Source organism: Staurois parvus, unplaced genomic scaffold (genome assembly GCF_062004578.1).
Source record: "Staurois parvus isolate SC_StPar_1 unplaced genomic scaffold, SC_StPar_1.0 ptg000168l, whole genome shotgun sequence".
Lineage (NCBI taxonomy): Eukaryota > Metazoa > Chordata > Amphibia > Anura > Ranidae > Staurois > Staurois parvus.
Window position 1 is genome coordinate 2,440,232 of NW_028317964.1, and position 23,749 is coordinate 2,463,980.

The window sequence follows — 23,749 nt, forward strand, 5'->3', positions numbered from 1 at the left end:
GTTGGTGTCAGTGTAAAGTATAGTGCCCCATCTTTGTTGTAAGTGAGAGGAATAGTGCAGCATTATTGGTATTAGTGGGAGGTAGTATGGTCCACTGTTGGTGTCAATGGAAGGAAAAGTCCTCTATTATTGTTGTCAGTGTAAGAAATAATGCTGTATTGTTGTTTTCACTGGGAGGAATAGTGCCCCTTTGATCAGTGTCAGTGGGAGAAGTAGTGCCCCATCGTTGAGGCAGTGGAAGGAACAGTGCCCCATTGTTGGTGCGGTGGAAGGAACAGTGCCCCATCGTTGGTGTCAGTTGAAGGGATAGTGCCTCTATGTTGGTGGCAGTGGAAGGAATATTGCTGCATTATTGGTATTAGTGGGAGGTATTATGGTCCACTGTTGGTGTCAATGGAAGGAATAGCGCTCGATTATTGTTGTCAGTGTAAGAAATAATGCTGTATTGTTGTTTTCACTGGGAGGAATAGTGCCCCTTTGTTCAGTGTCAGTGGGAGAAGTAGTGCCCCATCGTTGAGGCAGTGGAAGGAACAGTGCCCCATCGTTGGTGCAGTGGAAGGAATAATGCCCCATCGTTCGTGTCAGCTGAAGTGATAGTGCCTCTATGTTGGTGGCAGCGGAAGGTATAGTGCCCCATTGTTGAATAATGGGAGTGGGGGGAATTATGCACCGCTGTTGGTGTCGGCGGAAGGACTGGTGTCTCATCATTTTTGTCATTAGGAGGAATAGTACCTTGTATCCAAGCACCATATAAAGGCAAGCAAAGGCCTCAGTTTTGGGACCACTGCTTTAAGTTAAAAGCTAGTACTGAATGTCATTATAAAGTTTTTGTCAAAAATGCTTTAAACAGGGAATGGGCATATAAGGAGAGCCAGGACTAACTTCTCCTTTTTATGTTGGTGCCTTCATACAAGATTAGGCAAGAGCATGTTATTTTTTTCTACCCCTTAACTACTGCAGACTAGTAGTCGCAATATTAGGGAAACTCAACAACCCAACTAAGGGAATGTTGTGACAGTAAAGTTCTTCCATTTTTGAAAAACGTGTGTGTGTGTGTGTGTGTATATATATATATACACATTATTGTGCCTATTGTTATCATGGCACATGTTTTTTTCTTGCAATCTCTAGCAACACCCCTTTAACTTCTTTGTTTCTCAAAGTGTAGATGAGAGGGTTGAGCATTGGAGTCACAACGCTATAGAACAAGGTGGCCATTTTGTCCTGATTGGCCACGTGAGTGTCTCCTGGTCTCATGTACATAAAAATTATTGTACCATAGAATAAAATGACTACAATTATATGAGAAGCACATGTGGAAAAAGCCTTCTTCCATCCCACTGATGTACTGATCTTAAGTATACTATTGATAATGTACCCATAAGTAGTAAGAATAAGGAAAAATGGGCCCATTACCACCAACATGGCACAGAAGAAAATGATGGTCTTATTAAGAGACACATCTGTGCAGGAAAGCTCCAGTACAGATGGTACCTCACAGAAGAAATGGTTGATGACATTTGGGCCACAGAATGACAGTCGCAATGCAAACAACGTGTGTATTAATGAGTTAATGAGGCCTCCAATCCAACAGCCACTTGCCATTTTAATGCATAAGCTTGAATGCATAATAGTGGTATAGTGTAATGGGCTGCATATAGCCACATAGCGATCATAAGCCATTGCTAGGAGAAGGTAGCATTCCGAGCCTCCTAAACAGAGGTGTATAAACAGCTGGGTGAAACAACCACGAAATGATATACTTTTCTTCAGTGACAAACAGTTTATGAGCATTTTAGGAACTATACTGGAGGTGTGCCATATGTCCAAAAATGATAAGTTACTCAAGAAGAAATACATGGGTGTATGAAGCCGGGGGCTTATCCTGCTGATTAAAATAATAAGGACATTACCCTTAAGTGATATAACATAACTGATAAGAAAAATCACAAATAAAACAATCTGCATGTCCGGCCTTCTCGTCAACCCCAGAAGAATGAACTCCTCAACTTCTGTGTAGTTCCATGTAATCATTCCTATAAAGAACGTCTGGAGACAGAATTGTGTTGTGAAAATGTTATGATATTCACGCTTATGATTAAACAATACTTTAGCTCCTTGACTTCACACGTCTGTCAGCCTTCCAAGAACTTGGGAATCCAAACATTTGGACCTTTTCCCTTTGAGATCCCAGATGTGACTTCTTTTATGGCAGTTAAATATCTAACTATATGTCAAGCAGGTGTGTCACCTGACCTCTGCTGTAGAATCTGGATGTGGATATGGCCTTAGAGGATCTCTATTCTCTGAGATTTTTGTCGTATTAAAAAACTGAGAGGTGACAATCCAACACAGAGATGAGAACTCGGTTTTAGGTGAATGTAATTTTTAAACTGAGCTAGTGGTTTCCTTGTATCAATGATACTAATATTTCTAGGTTAGACTAAACTTTTTTCTAAGAAAGAGCACTTTCTGCTGCCTGTTGATCCTTCAGTAGTTGATGCCTGTTGATCCTTCAGTAGTTTTCTGAGCCATTGACCTGGAAAAAGTATGCAGACCAGGAGAGTCAGATGTAATCATTCTCATACAGTATTTGTTCTGTGTTAGTGGCTGAAAGTTTAGCCTCATACACAAGATCAGAAAATAGCAATACACATCGCATATGAAAAATACAGCTTTCAAAGTGATCGTACAATAATCTGATTATTAGCACACAGATTTTGAGAGCCAATCATGAAAGTTCATTTGAAATTATCTGAAGGAGACTAACACAAAAATGTTTCTCATACGGTATCAGATTGTATGATTTTCATTTAATCAGTACAGTTTTCATCCGAAAATGCAATACAAATACAATATAATACATTACATCACTTCCAAAATTCTATTCTGTGGTGAATTTTTGTTAGTTGAGTAACCTCTTTGTTTTCGATATGGATACGAGCATGCAAAAAACAAACAAAACAGATGATCATTCGTCCAATCTTCTTATCATGTGCACAAGGCTTTAAGAAGCAAAATGTTCATCAGAACAGGCACAGAACTGGCAATGGTAGCTTCCATGTTTCTCTCAAGAAGGGGTCTTTCAAATTTAAAGAAGCTCCAGCTTGGATCAATGTAACTATCTACACTGCTCAAAAAAATTAAAGGAACACTTTTTAATCAGAGTATAGCATCAAGTCAATTAAACTCCTGGGATATTGATCTGGTCAGTTAAGTAGCAGAGGGGGTTGTTAGTCAGTTTTAGCTGCTTTGGTGTTAATGAAATTATCAACAGATGCACTAGATGGGCAACAATGAAAGGACCGTCAAAACAGGAATGGTTTTACAGGTGGAAGCCACTGACTTTTGTTTCCCTGCTCATCTTTTCTGACTGTTTTTCACTAGTTTTACATTTGACTAGGGTCAGTATAACTACTGGTAGCATGAGGCAATACCTGGACCCTACAGAGGTTGCACAGGCAGTCCAACCAGAAGGTTGTCTCCCACCATAGACTCAAGAGCATGGAGGAGATTCCAAGAGACAGGCAGTTCCTCTAGGAGAGCTGGACAGAGCCATAGAAGGTCCTTAACCCATTAGCAGGACCGGTATCTCCTCCTTTGTGCAAGGAGGAACAGGATGAGCACTGCCAGAGCCCTACAAAATGACCTCCAGCAGGCCACTGGTGTAAATGTCTCAGACCAAATAATCAGAAACAGAATTCATGAGGGTGGCCTGAGGGCCCGATGTCCTCCAGTGGGCCCTGTGCTCGCTGCCCGGCACCATAGAGCTCGACTGGCATTTGCCATTGAAGACTAGAATTGGTAGGTCCACCACTGGTGCCCGGTGCTTTTCCCAGATGAGAGCAGGTTCACCCTGAGCACAAGTGACAGACGTGAAAGGGTCTGGAGAAGCCGTGAAGAAAGTTATGCTGCCTGTAACATCGTTCAGCATGACCGTTTTGGTGGTGGGTCAGTGAGGGTCCATGGAGGCATATCCTTGGAGGGATGAACAGACCTTTACAGGCTAGATAATGGCACCCTGACTGCCATTAGGATGAAATCCTTGGACCCTTTGTTAGACCCTATGCTGGTGCAGTGGGTCCTGGGTTCCTCCTGGTGCACGACAATGTCCAGCCTCGAGAGTATGCAGGCAGTTCCTGGAGGATGAAGGAATTGATACCATTGAATGGTCACCACACTCGCTTGACCTAAATCCAATAGAACACCTCTGGGATATCATGTTTCGGTCCATCGACGCCACCAGGTTGCACCTCAGACTGTCCAGGAGCTCAGTGATGCCCTGGTCCAGATCTGGGAGGAAATACCCCAGGACACCATCCGTTGTCTCATTAGGAGCATGCCCCGACGTTGTCAGGTATGCATAGAAGCACGTGGCGGCTATACAAACTACTGGGTACTATTTTCAGTTGCTGCAATGAAATTTGAAAAATGGGCTAGCCTACTGCATCATGTTTGTGCTTTTATTTTGGGGTGTCTTTGAATTCAATCCTCTGTAAGTTGATAATTTTCATTTCCATCAAATGATGGGGCATCCTTATGTTCCTAACACATTACCCAGTCCATATCAGTATAGATATCCAGCATATTTTTCCCCATTGAGATCTGATGTGTTTTCAAAGTGTTTCTTTAATTTCTTTGAGCAGTTTATACATCATACCTGGAAGCTGGAAATCAATGAAGTAGATATCGCTACTCCAGTGATCTCCACTTACATCTGCGTCCTATGCTGAGCGGCCAGCCTGAAGCATTGTGAACACAGGAATTTGGCTGCTCAGCACAGGCACCATTAAGAGGATGTTTTCCATTTTATGAATGAATGCAAAGCTTTTCCTGATTGAACAAGATGGAAAAGATGATGTCACACACATCTGAATGGCACTTGCACCGAGAGGCCAACCTCCTGTGCTCAGTAAGCAGGAGTGCAGGGCCCAGAACAAGTGGAGATCACTTAGGTAGCAGTGTCAACTTCATTGATTTCCAGCTTCCAGGGACATCGGTCAGGTATGGTATATGCATAGTTATATTGATTCAAGCTGGACCAAAGGTTATAATCCCTGTAATTTTTTTTTTTATGCCACCTGTGTCCCATTGGGGAGATTTCTAATCACTTCCTGTCCAATAACCAAAACATAAAGTGATAGGAAATCCCTTTATTGTGAGAGAATCCCTGGTTCACACCAGGGTCACCAGCTCTAGTATCTCCATTGGAAGATTTCCAATTTCTTACTGTTCTGGGGGAAACTCAAAATGTTCGATTTCTCTTTATTTTCACTTTCAATGACAACAGTAAACATGACTAATAGAGAGGGTGAATCTTCCTAATGGGGACACAGACAGCAATAAAAACCTGAAAGGTGTTCTAATCCCTGTCCACTCTATCCAAAACAAAAAAAAATGTTTTGCATTTAAGACTATGGAGTCTATATATGGAAAAAAAACATTACAAGAGGGATGTCATTTGCAACCCTTAATTTTGCCAGTGTTTTTACACCTTCATCATCCTCTACTATAATGATATCAACAGAGCACATTTTTCATCATTGGAACGTTCTTCCCTAGTTAATATAAATTGATAGTTTAAACCTGAACTACAAGCAAAAAACCAAAAAATTAATGCATTACGTATTAACACTTAAAGTGTTACTAAACCCACAACAGTAAAATCAGTCTGTATATGCAGTAAAGCATGCTTGTTATACTCATGGTGGAACCTAAGGGGTTAATCCTCTGCATTGTGTAAAAAGGCTGTTTGATCCTGTCTTCTCTAATCTGCCCCTTCTTCTACTGTCCCCAATCCATCTGCTGATAGAACAGAACCTTGGGAACAAGCTGCACATGCTTAGTTTGGTGTGTTTTGTTTTCTTAGGAGTGTGCATATGATCTGCACAAGGCCAATCAGCACTGTCCAGACAAAGGGTCAGAGGTTATGCAGTCTCATAGGACAGACAGAGGAGAATGAAGACTCCTCTTACAAGCTTTAACCAGCTTTGCTGGACACTGATAGACGTCACAAGACTGCTCTAACTGCTGATGAGAAAAGGTATTTAGCAGCTTATATTTACTAAAATAATTGCATTTCCATGTGCTGTGTACTGTGGGAGACCAGATATAGTGAATGCAGGGTTTAGTAACACTTTAAATGTGTTTTAAAACACCAGCAGTGTAAGTACCTGAGTCTGAGTTGGTAACATCCTCTCACAGTGCACAGCAGAGCTTAAATCTGGGTAGGGAGAAACTGCACAAGGAGCCAATCAGTTTTGTTGCAGTGTTCCTGTGCTAACAAGTAAATTGCTGTTAGGAGCAGAGAGCAGAACTACAGAGAGATGAGCTCATCAGTCTACTGCTTCTCTTTCCACTGTCCAGTCACAGGCTTGGATTCAAGACCTGTGTTACCAAACTGCAGCAGCGAAAACTCAGATGTCTACTCCTCTTACAGACATGGATGTGCTGGGTGACAGAGCTATATAAATCTGGGGGCTGGATGGAGATATATATAAATCATTTGGCAAATAAAACTTCTTCCTTATGTCAGTTTGATTGTATCTGTTTGGCTGGAGTTCAACTTTAAAGTAAAGGAAAAAAACTGATAAATTGTATATCCAGCATAAAACTTCATGCTTTATTAATATGGATATACATTTTCAATTAGACAGAAGCAGTAAACAAGTGAGAAGGCAGTGCTGGGCTTTTATATTAGAAAACTAGTCTGTATATATATACAGGTGAAACTTGAAAAATTAAAATATCGTGCAAAAGTTCATTTATTTCAGTCATGCAACTTAAAAGGTGAAACTAATATATGAGAGAGACTCATTAAATGCAAAGTAAGATAGTTCAAGCCGTGATTTGTCATAATTGTGATGATTATGGCTTCCAACTCATGAAAACCCCAAATCCACAATCTCAGAAAATGAGAATATTACATGCAATCAATAAAACAAGGATTGTACATAGAACAATATCAGACCTCTGAAAAGTATAAGCATGCATATGTACTCAGTACTTGGTTTGGGCCCCTTTTGCAGCAATTACTGCCTCAATGCGGCGTGGCATGGAAGCTATCAGCCTGTGGCACTGCTGAGGTGTTATGGAAGACCAGGATGCTTCAATAGCGGCCTTCAGCTCTTCTGCATTGTTCGGTCTCATGTCTCTCATCTTTCTCTTGGCAATGCCCCATAGATTCTCTATGGGGTCCAGGTCAGGTGAGTTTGCTGGCCAATCAAGTACAGTAATCCCACGGTCATTGAACCAGGTTTTGGCGCTCTTGACAGTGTGGGCAGGTGCCAAGTCCTGCTGGAAAATGAAGTCAGCATCCCCATAAAGCTCATCTGCAGAAGGAAGCATGCAGTGCTCCAAAATCTCCTGGTAGACGGCTGCGTTGACCCTGGACTTAATGGACAGTGGACCAACACCAGCAGATGACATGGCTCCCCAAATCAACACAGACTGTGGAAACTTCACACTGGACTTCAAGCATCTTGCAGTGTGTGCCTCTCCATTCTTCCTCCATACTCTGGGTTCTTGGTTTCCAAATGAGATGCAAAAGTTGCTCTCATCAGAAAAGAGGACTTTAGACCACTGAGCAACAGACCAGGTCTGTTTTTCTTTAGCCCAGGTAAGACGCTTCTGATGGTTTTTGTTGTTCAGGAGCGACTTGACAAGAGGAAGCCCATGTCCAGGATTTGTCTGTGCGTGGTGGCTCTTGATGCACTGACTCTAGTCTCAGTCCACTCCTTGTGAAAATCCCCAACACTTTTGAATGGCCTTTTCCTGACAATCCTTACCAGGCTGCGGTCATCCCTGCTGCTTGTGTACCTTTTTCTTCCACACTTTTCCCTTCCACTTAAATTTCTATTAATGTGCTTTGATACAGCACTTTGGGAACATCCAACTTCTTTTGCAATTACCTTTTGAGGCTTTCCCTCCTTATGGAGGGTGTCAATGATGGTTTTCTGCACAACTGTCAGGTCAGCAGTCTTTCCCATGATTGTCATTCCTACTAAACCAGACTGAGAGACCATTTAAAGGCTCAGGAACCCTTTGTAGATGTTATGGCTTAATTAGCTGATTAGAGTGGGACACTTTGAGCCGAGAATATTGCACCTTTTCACAATATTCTATTTTTCTGAGATTGTGGATTTGGGGTTTTCATGAGCTGTAAGCCATAATCATCACAATTATGACAAATCACAGCTTGAACTATCTTCCTTTGCATGTAATGAGTCTATCTCATATATTAGTTTCACCTTTTAAGTTGCATGACTCAAATAAATGAACTTTTGCACGATATTAAAATTTTTCGAGTTTCACCTGTATATACATATATATATTGCAATGCAAGCTAAGTAAGTCTTTAAATGCATGTAATTTTTTAGGGTGCAGTTAACTTTTATCAGAGTAGTAAATTTCTAAATACAAATTGGGAAACTGAAAAGACTTGGTCCATATTCCTATACTTACTAATAAAGGTGTCAGATCCCAGGTTTGCCCACCTCCATCTTTTGACTAAGGCTGCTTTTGCAATGATCTGTTTTTCTTCCGCTTTTGCGTTAAAAAAACCAGAAGAAATATGCATGACCATTTATTCCTATGGAACATTTCACAATGATCTGTTGCAGGCCTGGTGAGTTTTTCAAAGTCCTGCTTTCTGCATTTTTGGTGCAGGTGTGGTGTGGTAAAACACTGCACCAAAAACGCACCTCCGCACTAAAATCAATGAAAATGTGGCAAAACTGCATATGCGTTTTTGCCGTGGATCGGCGTGAAAATAGCCTAACGGGTTTAACATTAACAATTAGGTTGGAAAAGGCTGAAATTCTATTTTGATTTGAAAAAATGTAAATTGGAGATGCTCGCATTCTGCAAAGTTTTCTCCTACCATGGCTTACCTTATCTTAGCCTATAACTTCTATATGTCTAATAAACTGTAAACCAACACATTTGGACACGGATCTCCTTTGCCTATAAAGGCTCCAATGTACTGAATTCAGACAACAAATATATATATAAATACATTGTGTCTACACGGTACAACTGGTAAGACTCTTATTAGTCCCCAATGACTGTTTTTCATGCAGCTGATAAACATTTTTCCATGGAGAATTATAGCTTAAAATACATACAGGAAAACTAAACTTTAAGTGGTTCTGAAATCTACGTGTTTTACCTTAATGCAGTCCCTGCATTAAGTAAGAATTATAGGCAAAACTTTTTTTCATTTTGGATAGAGAAAGGGAGGGTTATGACCCCTGTGAGTCCCAAGAGGGAGATTTCCCCTCACTTCCTGTCTCATACACCAAACTGGAAGTGAGATTGAACCCCTGCAAGTTAAGGGAATTCTTGCCCCCCCCCCCCCCAGATCACCAGAACTAATGTCCCCATTGGAAGATTTCCCCTCTATTAGTTTTCTGGTAGAACCTATAATTTGGGATTTTCTGTCACTTTTAATGATAGTGATAAACAGGACGAATAGGAGAGGGGGCTCTCCCTAATGGAGGCACAGACAGCAATAAAACAGCAATAAAACAGATGTTCTCTTGGGCCTGAACCCACGTTACGAAGACCCACAGCCTGGCTGCATGGTACAGGAGAGAAGCAAGAATTAGTCAGCTGAACGCATGAGGTATGCAATATGTTTATGGTAGATGTGTGCATGCCGGAAAATTTTGTTTAGTTTTCGGATCCATTCATTAATTGAAGAATTAGTTTTCAGCTGCATTCATTAATGAATTTTTTTTTTCGGAATCTGTTTAATTTCTTTGGCATTCATTTTGCTTCGTGCGCTGGATTCCCTGCTATCAGCAGAAAGTAAACAAAACAAGTGCTGGTTAACCACTTGCCCTCCTGAGGATTTAACCCCCTTCCTGACCAGGCAATTTTTTGATTTAGTGCTGCATTGCTTTAACTGACAATTGCGCGGTCATGCAATGCTGCACCCAAATGAAATTTAGGTACTTTTTTTTTTACATAAATTCAGCTTTCTTTCAGTGGTATTTTATCACCTGTGCGGATTTAATTTTTTTTGCGCTATAAAAAAAAGACCAACAATTTTGAGAAAAAAAACTATATTTTTGACTTTTTGCTATTAAACATGTCCAGTAAAAAAATGTAAAAAAAAAATTTCGTCATAAATGTAGGCCAATATATATTCTGTTCCATATCTTTGCTAAAACAAAAATTCAAATACGTGTAAATTAATTAGTTTGCGTGAACGTTATAGCATTTACAAATGGCGGTATATATACTGGGATTTTTAAAAACTTTTTTTACTAGTAAAGGTGGCGATCAGTGACTTATAGTGGGACTGTGGGACTGCGGTGGGCATGCTGACACTGGGGGGAACTGACTTGGTGTCACTAACATCCCAAGTGACACCAATACAGCTAAAAAAAAGCACTGACACTGTGCTAATGGCACTGGGAAGGAAGGGGTTAACATGAAGGGCGATCAAAGGGTTAACTGTGTGCTGTTTTATTAAATGCTGTGTCTGTATGCTTCACTGTAAGCTCACTGCTTTGGATGGCTGTGCTCTGCAGTGTGCACAAGCTGATACGGAGGAGAACTGTTTTGTTTACAAACAGTTCTCCTCTCCATTGGAGATGCTTGGCAATCATCGGGCGCCGGCTGGGACCCTGTGATTGACAGCAGCGGCCGCAAATATATACGTGATTTTGCACACCTGTGCCGCCCTGTAGCAGTATTTCTGCTATAGGGCAGTTGGGAAGCAGTTAAGAAAAAATTAAAAACGGCAATAGGGTCCTCTCCAATTTGGAGGGGAACCCAACGATAAAATCAACATGGGGAAAAGCACCCCCTCATGTCGATGGCATGTGGTCTAATATGATTCGGAGGGGGCATGCTTGCCCCCCTCTTTCCTGGCCTGCCGGGCTGCATACTAAAAGAAGGGTCTGGTATGAATTTTGGGGGGATCTCCACACCATGAAATAAATTTGGTGTGGAGTTCCTCTTAAAATCCATACCAGACCAAACCTTCCAGATTCCGTTAAGCCCTCCAGCCCACAGACCCCTACAACCACTGCCCAGGGTTGTGGGGAAGAGCCCCCCTCCACAAAGTACTCTCCCATATTGAAGGTATGTGGTCTGGTATAGTTCAGGAGGGGAGGGGAACTCGCTCATCCCCCCCTACCATGCTGAATGCTCGGATAACTGTCTGCTAAAGGTTTTAAGGGGGGACCCCATGTCATTTTTTTTTAGAATTTTGGCATGAGGTTCCTCTTAAAATTCTTACCTGAACTAAGGGTCTGGTAGGTATTTTGGGGTAGACCCCACCCAGTGTTGCCAACCTCCCACAGCATTTTTTTACTGACAAACTGAAAAATGACATTAAAAACTTAGACAATCAATATTTAAACAGTATAAACACAATATGGAAACACTGACAATACCCATAACAAGTAATTTTACTGGTTTTCACTTACAAAAATCAACACACCATGACAAATTATCAGCCCCTGATATATACAGACAGCTGTAAAAAAATCAAAGATTTTTACGAACTGTCCATAAATTTACTGATGATTGGCAACCCCGACCCCATCCCATTTTTTTTTTTAATTTTGTGTGGTGTTCCCCTCAAATTCCATACCAGACTTGAAGGGCCTTGTATGGATTGGGGGGGGGGGGGCACTCTGTTTATTTATTTACTTATTTTTAACAGGCACTTCGTTTTTGTTCTGCAGACAGCGGGGAATCCCACTGGTGGCACAAGAGTCATGGTGGTCGTTGGCTCCCTAACAACCGACTCTTCTCAATGAATCTGAATGAATCCAAAAATGTAATTAGAACTTTTTTGGATTCTTTCAGATTTATTACTATATCCATTCATAAATTCAGATACATTCGAATCTCTGAAATGAAACTTTCCTACGAAAAATTAATCTGAACTAACCAAATAGCACGTCTAGCGCACACTGGGACCCCATTCTGCCACCGGGATTAAAGTGACAGAGGTACGCTGGACAGGTGGAGAGGGCATAGGTTCAGGGATGTCCCTCCCTAATGCAACAACTCACTGGCAAGGTATGTAGTAACATGGGGCAACACATTTCACAGAGGATCTCTGTACAGTTTACTGCTACACACAGTTTACGGCTCATCTCTAAGCCAGGGTACAGCCAAATTGTTGATTCCCACATGAATACGTCCCGTCTGGTCCCAGGTATTGATGAGTGTGTGCACATGCGAAAGGTGCAGATCGATGTACGGGACCGCTGTGTGAGGTCCCGATTCATGTGATCACTGATTGGCCAATCAGTGTTCACATGAACAGTAGTAAGCAAGATGCCACTTCCTGACATCACTGTTTACTACTTGTGAAATCTGTGAATGATCACAGAGGTCACATGGTACAAGGCCATTCACAACAGCCTTGTACCATGTGACAAACTGTGACCAATCACAGCTTTCACAGTATTTCTCAATGGCTGCAGGAATGCAGCCAGAGAGAAGGTGAAATGATTGCTTTTACAGCCTTTATGGGTGTAAAAGCAATTGGTGTAACAAAAAAAAAAATCTTCATCACCCCCTACAAGTAGTACAGTGTCACTATAGTGACACTGTACTGCTATGGTGACAGTATGTAAATAAATACATAAATAATATTAAAAAAATAAAATAAAATTTTAAAACAAAATTTTGAAAAATTATAATTTTTTAAAAAACTAATTTGGGTTTTTTTTTTCTTACCAAAGAGATGGCTGAATACATTTTGGCCAAGATTTATTTAAGAAAGATTATTTCTTTGCAAAATTTTATAAGAATATAATAATCTGGACACAGCTTCAGAAAGCTGGACTCATGTGACATCTAAGGGAGTCCAGGCTTTGTGCCAAGGCATTGATCGTGGGCATAAAGGAGCTGTTGGAGCTGAGGCCACTGGAGTCACTCCAGCAGGAGTACCCAAGTGTTACTGTGATTTGTCTCAAGTGAGAAGCGAGGAGCTCCCACAATTGTCAAAGAGAGACTTGAAGGCGGATCAGAGTGAGGACCCGCTCTGCAGTTCAACCTTGAAAACTCTGACCAAACAAGATCCCAGCCTGCTACTAAATGTTTCCGTCATGAACTCCAGAATAGCACTGTCTGCAGGTACGAGATGCCATCATCTATCAGAGGGGTCCTTCAGAAGATTCAGAATTAAGGTGTCAGTTCCTCCCAGAGAAACACAGACAAGCTGTACTAATGGCTCTTCATGATGAACATGGACACTTTAGACCAGATAGGACCTTTAGATTGGTTAGTGATTGCTTCTACTGGCTTGTTATGAGAGCAGAAGTGGAGCTCTACTGTCACTCATGGTTACAGTGCATTCAAAGGAAAACTCTACCAAGCAAAGCTGCCCGCATGGGTCACCTACGGTGTCAAGGGCCTACTAAGTTGGTATGCATTGGCTTCCTGTGGCTGGAACTGGATGCCTGTGGGAGAAGCAATGTTCTGGTGGTAACCAACCACTTTACTGGATATGCTCAAGCCTTCCCCACCAAGGATCAACAAGTAGTAGTACTGGTAGAAAGTTTTTTTGTGTACTATGGTCTGTCACAATGAACACATAATGACTTGGGCAGGGACTTTGAGAGCAAGCTTGTTCACAATCTATCTGAGCTGCCGGGCATCCAAAAATCCCAAACTTCCCCATATCATCCATGAGAAGATCCTTGACCTGAATGGTTTAATCGCACTCTGTTGAATATGCTGGGAACTTTGCCCTAAGAGAAGAATCAGCATTGGGGAAATCATAATGGAGCTGTAGTTCATGCCTACAACAGCATGACTAACGATGACCTGGGGTATTCCCCCCACAGGTTAATGTTTTGGGAGAGAAGCTCAACTGCCGGTCGACCTAGCTTTTGTAACCTCCATGTATCACATTTCCCTGACTTCATACAAGGGGTATATTGACTGACTATGGAAAAATTTAAGCAAGCCTATGAGAAGGTGAGAGAGACTGCAACCACGCGAGAGCAAAGAAATAAAAGAAACTTTGACCTCAAGATAAAAGTACAAGACCTTCAGCTGGGGTATTGTATGCTGTTGAGAAACGCTGGAAACACAAGCTGACTGATTGCTGATCCCAAGCATATATTGCCTGAGAACAACTTCCCGGCTGCCAGTTTATCAAATCCTCCCTGAAAAGAAAACAGGCCAGCTAAAAATGTGGCACCAGAATCACTTTCTGCCCATTTCAGATGCCATCCAAATACCTCAGCCTCCTGACTTCGAACCAATCAAACCACAAAACCTTAGGCCTAGATCACGCTGGCAATGTCAAACTAATATTCAAATAGAGGAAGACGGTGAAAGTGATGGAGAAGAGATGGTGCCTGATTGGCTTTTTTATGGTTGGGAGTTTTTTTTTTTTATAGCAAAGACATGTAGCAGAATACAGTTTGTCCTAAATTGATGAAGAAATTTTATTTTTTAAATTTTTTTACTGGATAAGTTTTATAGCAAAAAGTCAACCATATATATATTATTTTTCAAACTTGTCAGTTTTTTTGTTTATAGCGCAAAAAATTAAAACCACAGAGGTGATCATATACCAACAAAAGAAAGCTCTATTTGTGGGAAAAAATTACAGAAATTTCATTTATGTACAGCATTGCGTGACCGTGCAATTGTCAGTTAAAGTTCCGCAGTGCCGTATCGCAGAAAATGGCCTGGTCAGGAACGGGGGGTAAATCCTCTGGAGAGCAAGTGGTTAATTTAATTTTTTTAAACTACAATTAATAAGTAATATATATACAGAGTCACTCAGGGTCGGACTGACCATTTGGAAACTCGGGCACTGCCCGAGGGCCCGGGGTCAGAAGGGGGCCCCATGAGATGCCCCTGGTACCTTTTTCCTAGGCTTTTTTGAGTTTGGGCAGAGACACAGGGGCCCCATGATCCTCTATTTCCCGGGGGCCCCATGAGTTGTCAGTCCGCCCCTGGAGTCACTATACATTCCTCATACGTAGGCATCTAAATGTGGCCATAAAAATAGAACCTGTACAATTAAAGGAATAGGTAGCAAAGGATAAATAGTTATAAGATGAAAGCTGTTTTGCTCATTGCCCAAGTTACTTCAAGAACTTTGTATGACTTCTCAGCGCACATGGTAATAAGCCACAGGGGTGGGGAAGTGTCAGTCAAGACATTAAAAAATAGATCCCACTGAGCATTATTAGAAAAATTGTTTTCACAGCATGGTGAGGTGGGAATAACTGTAGCTTTAAACAATGCTATAATTACATAAACTGGAATGACTTGGTGTTTAAACGATAATTAAAAGTTACTACAACTTATTTAGTGAGATTACTTTAACAGACAATACTCTTGAAGAATGTTCTTGAAAATGTTCAAACATAAGCGGTGATGGTCAAACTTATTAATATAGGGGGCTCAGGTATGGCCCTTGGCTTATCTAAATGGAATTACATATAGTTCAGTGAATGTGATGCTATATAATGCTGCTAAACACTGCAGACATGCCACAGGATTTTTTAAAGACTATGAGCATGCTACAAAAATGGTCAGAGACTGCAGACATGCTACAGAAGATGGTCAGAGACTGCAGACATGCTACAGAAGATGGTCAGAGACTGCAGACATGCTACAGAAGATGATCAGAGACTGCAGACATGCTACAGAAGATGATCAGAAACTGAAGACATGCTACAGAAGATGATCAGAGACTGCAGACATGCTACAGAAGATGATCATAGACTGCAGACATGCTACAGAAGATGGTCAGAGACTGCAGACATGCTACAAAAGATGATCAGAAACTGCAGACATGCTACAAATTGATGGTCAGAGACTGCAGACATGCTACAGAAGATGATCAGAGACTGCAGACATGCTACAGAAGATGATCAGAAACTGCAGACATGATACAGAAGATGATCAGAAACAGCACACATGCTACAGAAGATGATCAGAAACTGCAGACATGATACAGAAGATGGTCAGAAACTGCACACATGATACAGAAGATGATCAGAAACTGCAGACATGCTACAGAAGATGGTCAAAGACTCAGAACATTCTATAGGAGTTGTTAAAGACTTTAAATGTGCTTCATGAGATAGACATGCTGGAGATCTCTGTTATGACCTTTACAAATCAATACTTTAATATCTGAGCTCCCTGCAGCCACCCTGTAAATGAATTGCACTACATTTCTCCAAGCAAGATCTATTATAAAGATTAGACTGCAAAAAAACATAAAATAGAAAAGGGATAGACAGCACAGAAAACTGACAGCACTTCTCAAATAGAAGTTGTGCAGACCAACACCTGCAAGCATTAATATCTCACTATTTAATTTCAAAAATAAACAATTTATTCAGTTTTACATAATTTCATTCCATTATCATTAAAAATATTGAAATCCACTAAATAGAATAAAATAAAAACACAGCATTTGAAGCATAATAAATGACCCCCCTCGATAGGTCCAGGTCAATCTTCTACAATATGTATCAGATTTTTCAGGGTATTCCATAGGTCTACGCGTTTCTCAGGTCTTGCCAGCTTTTTCAGTTTTCAGAGTGGATCTTCATTCTCTCAGTCAACATAAACTATTTTAAATTCTTATGCTGTTAGCGTTAGTAAAGAGATAGGAAGGTATATTATATATTTCTTGTTTTAAGCTTCTTTTCTAACATTTCTTTAGTTACTTACTGGTTTCCATTTTTAGACTAATGATGGCATACATCCCAGGAGTCCTCAAGAAGGGAGGAGGAGTTTTCTCAGCTAAGCACACCCTCCTGTCTGCCTGAACTAAGGCAGAGGGATTCGAGGAAGTAAATGTTATATGAATCATCTGTCCTCACTTAAGGTGGCCACAGCCAAAAATCTTAGAGGGCGTTTTTCAAAGTGATTTCCCAGCAAAATGATGCATAGAGACACAAAGGGATGAGTGAGTTTGATTTGAATATGTAAAATGAATTAAACAGCATTTTTGGTTTTACTTAGATGCAGCGTAGTTCCACTTTAACCGCCTCCTGCCCGCCATATAAGGTAATGATGGGTGCAAGGTGGTCTTCTCGTTCTGGGAGGACGTCATATGACGTCCTCCCACTCTAACCGTGCGGCGATCGGTACTGCGCTGTGTCCCTGGGATCACCGATCAATGGAAAGAGCTGATGACGTTGACTCTGTCATGTGATCAGTTGTGTCCAATCACAGCTGATCGCATGTCAATAAGGAAATGCCGGTTATCGGCATTCTTCTCCTTACGAGCTGTCATGGTGACAGCTCGTGAGGAGAGGAGAGCCGGTAATCAGCATTACTCAGAGGGGACATCTACACTGAGAATCAGGAAACTGATGATCAGTGTGCCCTGATGATCAGTGTAGCCCCAGCAGTGCCATCTGTCAATGTCCATTAATGCCACCTATCATTGCTCACCAATGCCACCTGCCAGTGCCCATCAGTGCACATCAATGCCACATATCAGTGGCCATCTGAGCTGCCTTTTAGTGCCACCTATCAGTGCTGCCTATCAGTGCCTGTCAGTATCAGTCAGTGCCACCTAACAGTGCCAGTTAGTGCCGCCTATCAGTGCCATATATGAGTGCTGCCTTTCAGAGCCCATCAGTGATGCCTGTCAATGCTCATCAGTGAAATCATTTGTTTTGTTTCAGATACATTTGTTATGTTACCAATTTTGTTTTGTAGATTAGTTTCAGAATTAGTTTTGCTTATTCATTTTCTAATGAATTTCACATTTTCAGAATGATTTGAATTGGTCAAATTTATCTGTGTGAAGAATAGCTGGTTGTTAAGGAGAGAGCCAGGAAGCCGCCTGCCATGTCCTTAACAACCGATGATTTATGAGCTGTCAGTGGTTTCCCCACTGCCAGCTGCATGTAAAAAAAAGAAATGAAAAATTAAGAAAAAAAATCCCCCCCTCCTTCCTGGCCTGCCAGGCTGCATGCTCAGATAATTGTCTGGTATGAATTTTGGGGGGGACCCCATGCATTTTTTTTTAATTTTGTCGTGGGGTTCCCCTTAAAATCCATACTAGACCTGAAGAGCCTGATGTGGATATGGGGGACCATATGCTGTTTTTTTTTTTAATTTTACATTGCCATTAATTCTTTTTTTACATTTAGCTGCCAGTGGGGTAACCATTAACAGCTGAGTCATCAGTTGTTAAGGAGCAGCAGCCAGCTTCCCAGCCCTCTCCTTAACAACCAGCTATTTTTCTCACAGAATTCAGATCGGTCAATACATTCTTGACCGATTTGTATTGTTCTGAAAATTTGAAATTCATTAGAAAACGAATAAAGGAAACAAAATGAATTTTAACAAAATGAATTTTAACAAAATTCGCAACTATTTCTATTCAGAAATTCAAGAGCATACGAATCTCCGAACAACCAAAAATTTGTCTGATTTTAGATTTGGACCGAATCGAATTGCACTTGTCTACAATTCCTAAATGTACAAATAATAACTGGGCACTAACATTTATAAGTAATGACACCAGAGCTTGTTGATCCTGGGAGCTGAAGCAAATTGGACCATGTTTTATAGGGTTCTTTGCCTTCCTCTGGATCAGCTGTTGGCATAGGGATTTGTATATGGAGGTTTTCTATAAACGAAGTTTCTTAAAAAAGTTTCCTCACTTTAATATATATATATATATATATATATATATATATATATATATTAAAGAAGACTCCTCATATTTTTTTATTGGTTGAACTAGATGGACTTTGGGAGGTGTCTTTTTTCAACCTGACTGTGTAACTATGAAATATTCTATAAAAAAAAGAGAAAAGAGATGGACATCACAAAAAAGGCAGTGTTTAAGAAAGAAACCAAACCATTAACTTATTAGAAGCCAGTCTAAAGAGTATTTTTTTCTTCTCTGGCCCAAGTAAGCACCAAGTAGGGAAAACTTACTACTGTCTACAGGGGCCCCCAGGATCAACCAGTATGTGCAAGATGACCCCAGGTTGATTACAGGGCATTAAAATATAAAGCAAAGCCTTCATTTTTTAATTTCAGGTACTTATATAGCACCGTCAATTTACGCAGCACTTTACATATATATTGTACATTCACATCAGTCCCTAACCCTCGAGGGGTGTACAATCTAAGGTACCTAACTTACATTCATACATACACATATTAGGGCCAATTTAGACAGGATCCAATTAACCTACCAGCATGTCTTTGGAGTATGGGAGGAAACCGGAGTACCCAGGGGAAACTCACGCAGGCACAGGGAGAACATGCAAACTCCAGGAAGGTGGTGCTGTGGCTGTGATTTGAACCAATGACCCTAGTACTGCCAGGCGGAAGTGCTAACCATTTAGCCACTGTGCTGCCCATAAATAGAGTCTGCATTTATTAAACCTTTATCTTGTCTTCTTGCAATGTTGCAATATTGACAACTTGAAACCTTTTTTGGTGATTATTTATAAAAAAAAACTTCACATAGTCATTCATCTATTTTTTTTAACAAGATATACAATGAAATAATACTACAGAATACTAGAGGGAATTAGCAATTAAATTTAGCCAATGGTTACATTTAATTGCTAATTCTCAGGAATTATTACATTGCATCTTTTGTTACAAAGACATATGTATTTGAACTGCTCCTCAGCTCATCTAGTGGCCATAATGTGTAATTTTACTTTTGCCCATAATAAAAGATACAATCATTCAGATGAGAATATAGCCTAAAGTACAATTATTTTTTATTTAAAGTAATTCTAAAGGCTCGTTTTTTAAAACAATAAACATGTCATACCTACCTGCTCTGTGTAATGGTTTTGCACAGAGCAGCCCTGATCCTCTTTTTCCCAGGTCCCCTGCCAGAGCTCCTGGCTCCTCCCCCTTGATCAGTGCCCCCAATAGCAAGCTGCATGCTATGGGGGCACTTGTGTGTGCTTGCTACCGAGCATAATCCATAAGACACATAGAGCCACGGCTTGGCCTCACCCCTGCTCTTTCCTCATTGGCTCTCTGGCTGTTATTGACAGCATTGAGAGCCAATGGTTCCCGCTGCTGTGTCTCAGCCAATAAGCAGAGAGAGACCCAGGACAGTTGAGGCTCCCATGCACATCACTGGATCAAGAAGGCTCTCAGGTGAGTATGAGGGAGGGGCTGTGGGGGGAACATCACACAGAAGATTTTTTTTACCTTCATGCATAGAATGCATGAGAATAAAAAACCTTCAGCCTTTACAACCACTTTCATTTTCAGACATTGAAAGTACACATAAGTTCCCTGTACAAATGGCTATGCAAATTCTTTTTACAAATAGCCCCTTTGTGTCTCTCCCTAACCATCTACTATATCAGGTGGATTTTAAACCCTTGCTGACATACAGGAAAATCATATTAGTCAATTAGTTTATATATATAATTTTCCTGCGATATTAGAAGAATGTATAATAAGCAGCCAGCACTTGGGTGTCCCACCCCTGGCACCAAAATACAGTCAAAGAATTGCAAATATAGAAGTGCAGCGCTATAGGTACCTCTTCCACAAGATGTACTATGTGAAAGTTAACTCATACTATAACAATACATAAATATATATAGTGCTGTGATTACTCTCAAGTAACAGGTGAACAAAAACACACAGCAATCTTCATGCAAGTGCTCCCAGTTGAATAATGAATCCACAGTGACAGGGGTGCCCCCTCACCTTCCTGCCCAGGCCCCTCAGGACCACTGAGCTAGATAGAATGCCTCTTTTGTTATCCTCCCAGGACACCTTGGAAACCCCCTCAGTAATAGCAGTGGTACTTCCTCCAGTCTATATCCAACGAATACCTCCAGGTATCAATACGAACACCTCTCCATACATGTCTTTTTTTGTAAAATATAAAAGATGATGTTGCACTTTTTACATTTTTTTTTCTTTTTTCATGCAGCTTTTTTATATCGTGATCTGGACTCCCAAACACTGACCTGATCTGGAGTAGCAATGAATTAAGGCTGAGGATCAGGAAAAGTGCAGATTAGACTCCTGAATCTGGAGCGACACTTGATTATGATTGTGGATCATGTGGTATGTGGACCATTCTCCTGGATCACATGTAAAAAGTGCAACATCATCTTTTATATTTTACAAAAAAAGACATGTATGGAGAGGTGTTCGTATTGATACCTGGAGGTATTTGTTGGATATAGACTGGAGGAAGTACCACCGCTATTACTGAGGGGGTTTCCAAGGTGTCCTGGGAGGATAACAAAAGAGGCATTCTATCTAGCTCAGTGGTCCTGAGGGGCCTGGGCAGGAAGGTGAGGGGGCACCCCTGTCACTGTGGATTCATTATTCAACTGGGAGCACTTGCATGAAGATTGCTGTGTGTTTTTGTTCACCTGTTACTTGCGAGTAATCACAGCACTATATATATTTATCTATTGTTATAGTATGAGTTAACTTTCACATAGTACATCTTGTGGAAGAGGTACATATTAGTCAATTGCATCAAAGGAGGGTAAGAAAGCTCAAGCCTGAGTACACAATTCTAGAGAAAACTGTAAGCACTGGGAAAGATGGCAATGGTTTGCATTCAAAGCTCCCAGCTATGGAAACTCTCTGACATCACCACTCCATCAACAGAGTCTTCAGGATCACCAATGGACAACAAATAGGAAGTGCCTACATTACAAGACAGTGGTGTAGTCACCCAAAAAATGTGCTCTGCAGACTAGAGGCAGGCAGACATGATGCATCACATGACCATGAATATAGGTGTTCAGGCATTTTTATGGGAGTTTTTTTTTTTAACTGCTGCAGAGATTTTTTGGACAGGGGTGGGAAGTGCACACTTCAACTTAAAAAAAAAAAAAAAGCTGAATCCAAGGTCATTATTGATCTTTATGCTGGACAGACTCTTTGCTGGTATCACAGATACCTTCTGCAAGTCCCTGTACAATATTCTGTTTAGGAGACTAACTGAAATGAGAGTTCAGCATCTGCAACATAGTACCGGCACATAGAACAAACACGACTTGACAAGGACAACAGATCTGGAAAAGTTATCCATAAACCACTTCATGTAAGAATGTTGACTTGTCATGTTTAGTCACTCCAGGACATTATAAGCAATTACATCTGCAACAGCTATTTTGTTTTGAGTTTTATCTTCAAGTTCATGCACTGGCTTGGACCAGGATAATAACGATAATGAATTTCAGGTTTTTTTTATTATTAACTTGTTAGTGCTTTTCTTTTAGAAAAAGAACTCCAAAGCATACAAGGCTGGCATACCAGTTATATGTGCTGGAATGCCCTTAACAGGAGGGCTAGGTGGGTCGGGTCCCTCTGCTTTGTGAATTTCCACCTGCACACCCTAAAAAATGTACACCTTTGGTGTCCAGAAGAAGGATTATTTGGGGAAGAGAATTTGTGATACAAACTTTGTAAAAGTGGTTTCAGCGAATGTATTAACCAATCAGAATGTTTAAAAAGAAGAAAGGTAATATCCCAGAATTATACACTCTGCTCACTTACATCTCTTTGTGATTAAATCATTAATTGTCTGGAAAGTGAAAATATATAAGGTTCTCTGCTATCTCAAAGATTCTGGTCCCTCATTATAAAGATATATGCAGGCAATGTGATACATAGAGATGTAAAATATCTGAAAATTTTGAAGCCATGGGGAAAACACTTTTCCCTGTTTTTCTCTGGAAAAAATGGAAATTTTCAGAAAAAATAGAAAAAAATTCAGTGTGGAGTACTTTTACTAACTGAAAGTAATTTTACTACGCTGCGAATGTGAAATGCAGTGTATATAAAAGTGTTATGCTTGAGATAAAAGTACAGCTTATTCAGTAAATAAACTAAACTTGCTTTTTAAAAAACATATCTTTTTATTACAAATGGAATAACAAGGACTGCATATGTTAAGAACATTTCAACTATACATGAGAACTGATAACCACTCCCATTTCCTTCAAAAGCAACAATAAAAGCAATAAACCATAACATAACATAACAAAAAAAAAATTCAGATTTGCCCCTTTGCACCAATAGCAGAAAGTGTTTCTGGATTGAGAATTCTGAAGGGAAAAGCTACTTGCACTCTCATTATGGTCCCCATCATTTAATTCCATAAAGTATTTTGTAATGTCTTTAACACACCTCTGAAATGCAAGGGTATGTTTTGTCATCCTTGTAGCATTTGGAAAAGAATATTTCTTCTTACAGTATTTACAAATTGCAGCTTTGCTCTCAGCAGAAAGTGTACTGTAGAAATGTTTCCAAACTCTAGATGTTGGTCACACCATTTTACTGAGAGGAGAAAAAGAGAAACCAATTTAATGACCGGAATATAGGGAAACATTATGCTATGATGGTGGAAAAGATTAATAGGAATAATTTAACTTCTTGCTGACCAGCCGCTGTAGAAATGTGGCAGATCGGCACGGCTGGGCAAAACCATGTTTTAAAACGTCCGTTTGCAAAACAGGTAGGGGGCGTGCACGAGGCGCGTGCCCGCCTACCCGTCCCGCCGATCATGGTCGCAGGTGTCAGTCGCCGGGTCACGGCCAGTCATTACTGGCCGTGTCCTGCCGATTAGCGGCAATCACTGACAGAGAGCAGGGCTGCAGTAGCTCTGCTTTCTGTCAGTCCTGTCAGCTCCTGACATGCTGATCCAGAGAGAAGAGTTTATCTCTCCGGATCAGCGGTGTTCCAGTGCAGTACACATCCCCGCCCCCTTGTAAAACACTCCCCGCACACAGTTAACCCTTTCAGTAAATAAAGT

General features: G+C 40.7%; 1 protein-coding gene across 1 annotated transcript; it reads right to left on the reverse strand.

Moving 5' to 3' along the window:
- Positions 1-1,098: 1,098 nt before the first annotated feature.
- Positions 1,099-2,034, reverse strand: LOC149462782 (olfactory receptor 2B8-like). The gene has a single exon (XM_089676422.1). It carries the CDS (start codon positions 2,032-2,034, stop codon positions 1,099-1,101), a length of 936 nt encoding a protein of 311 aa, XP_089532548.1.
- Positions 2,035-23,749: the final 21,715 nt, after the last annotated feature.

Coding starts and splice junctions, on each gene's coding strand:
- LOC149462782 (XM_089676422.1), bottom strand. CDS start 2,034: ATGATTACATGGAACTACACAGAAGTTGAGGAGTTCATTCTTCTGGGG.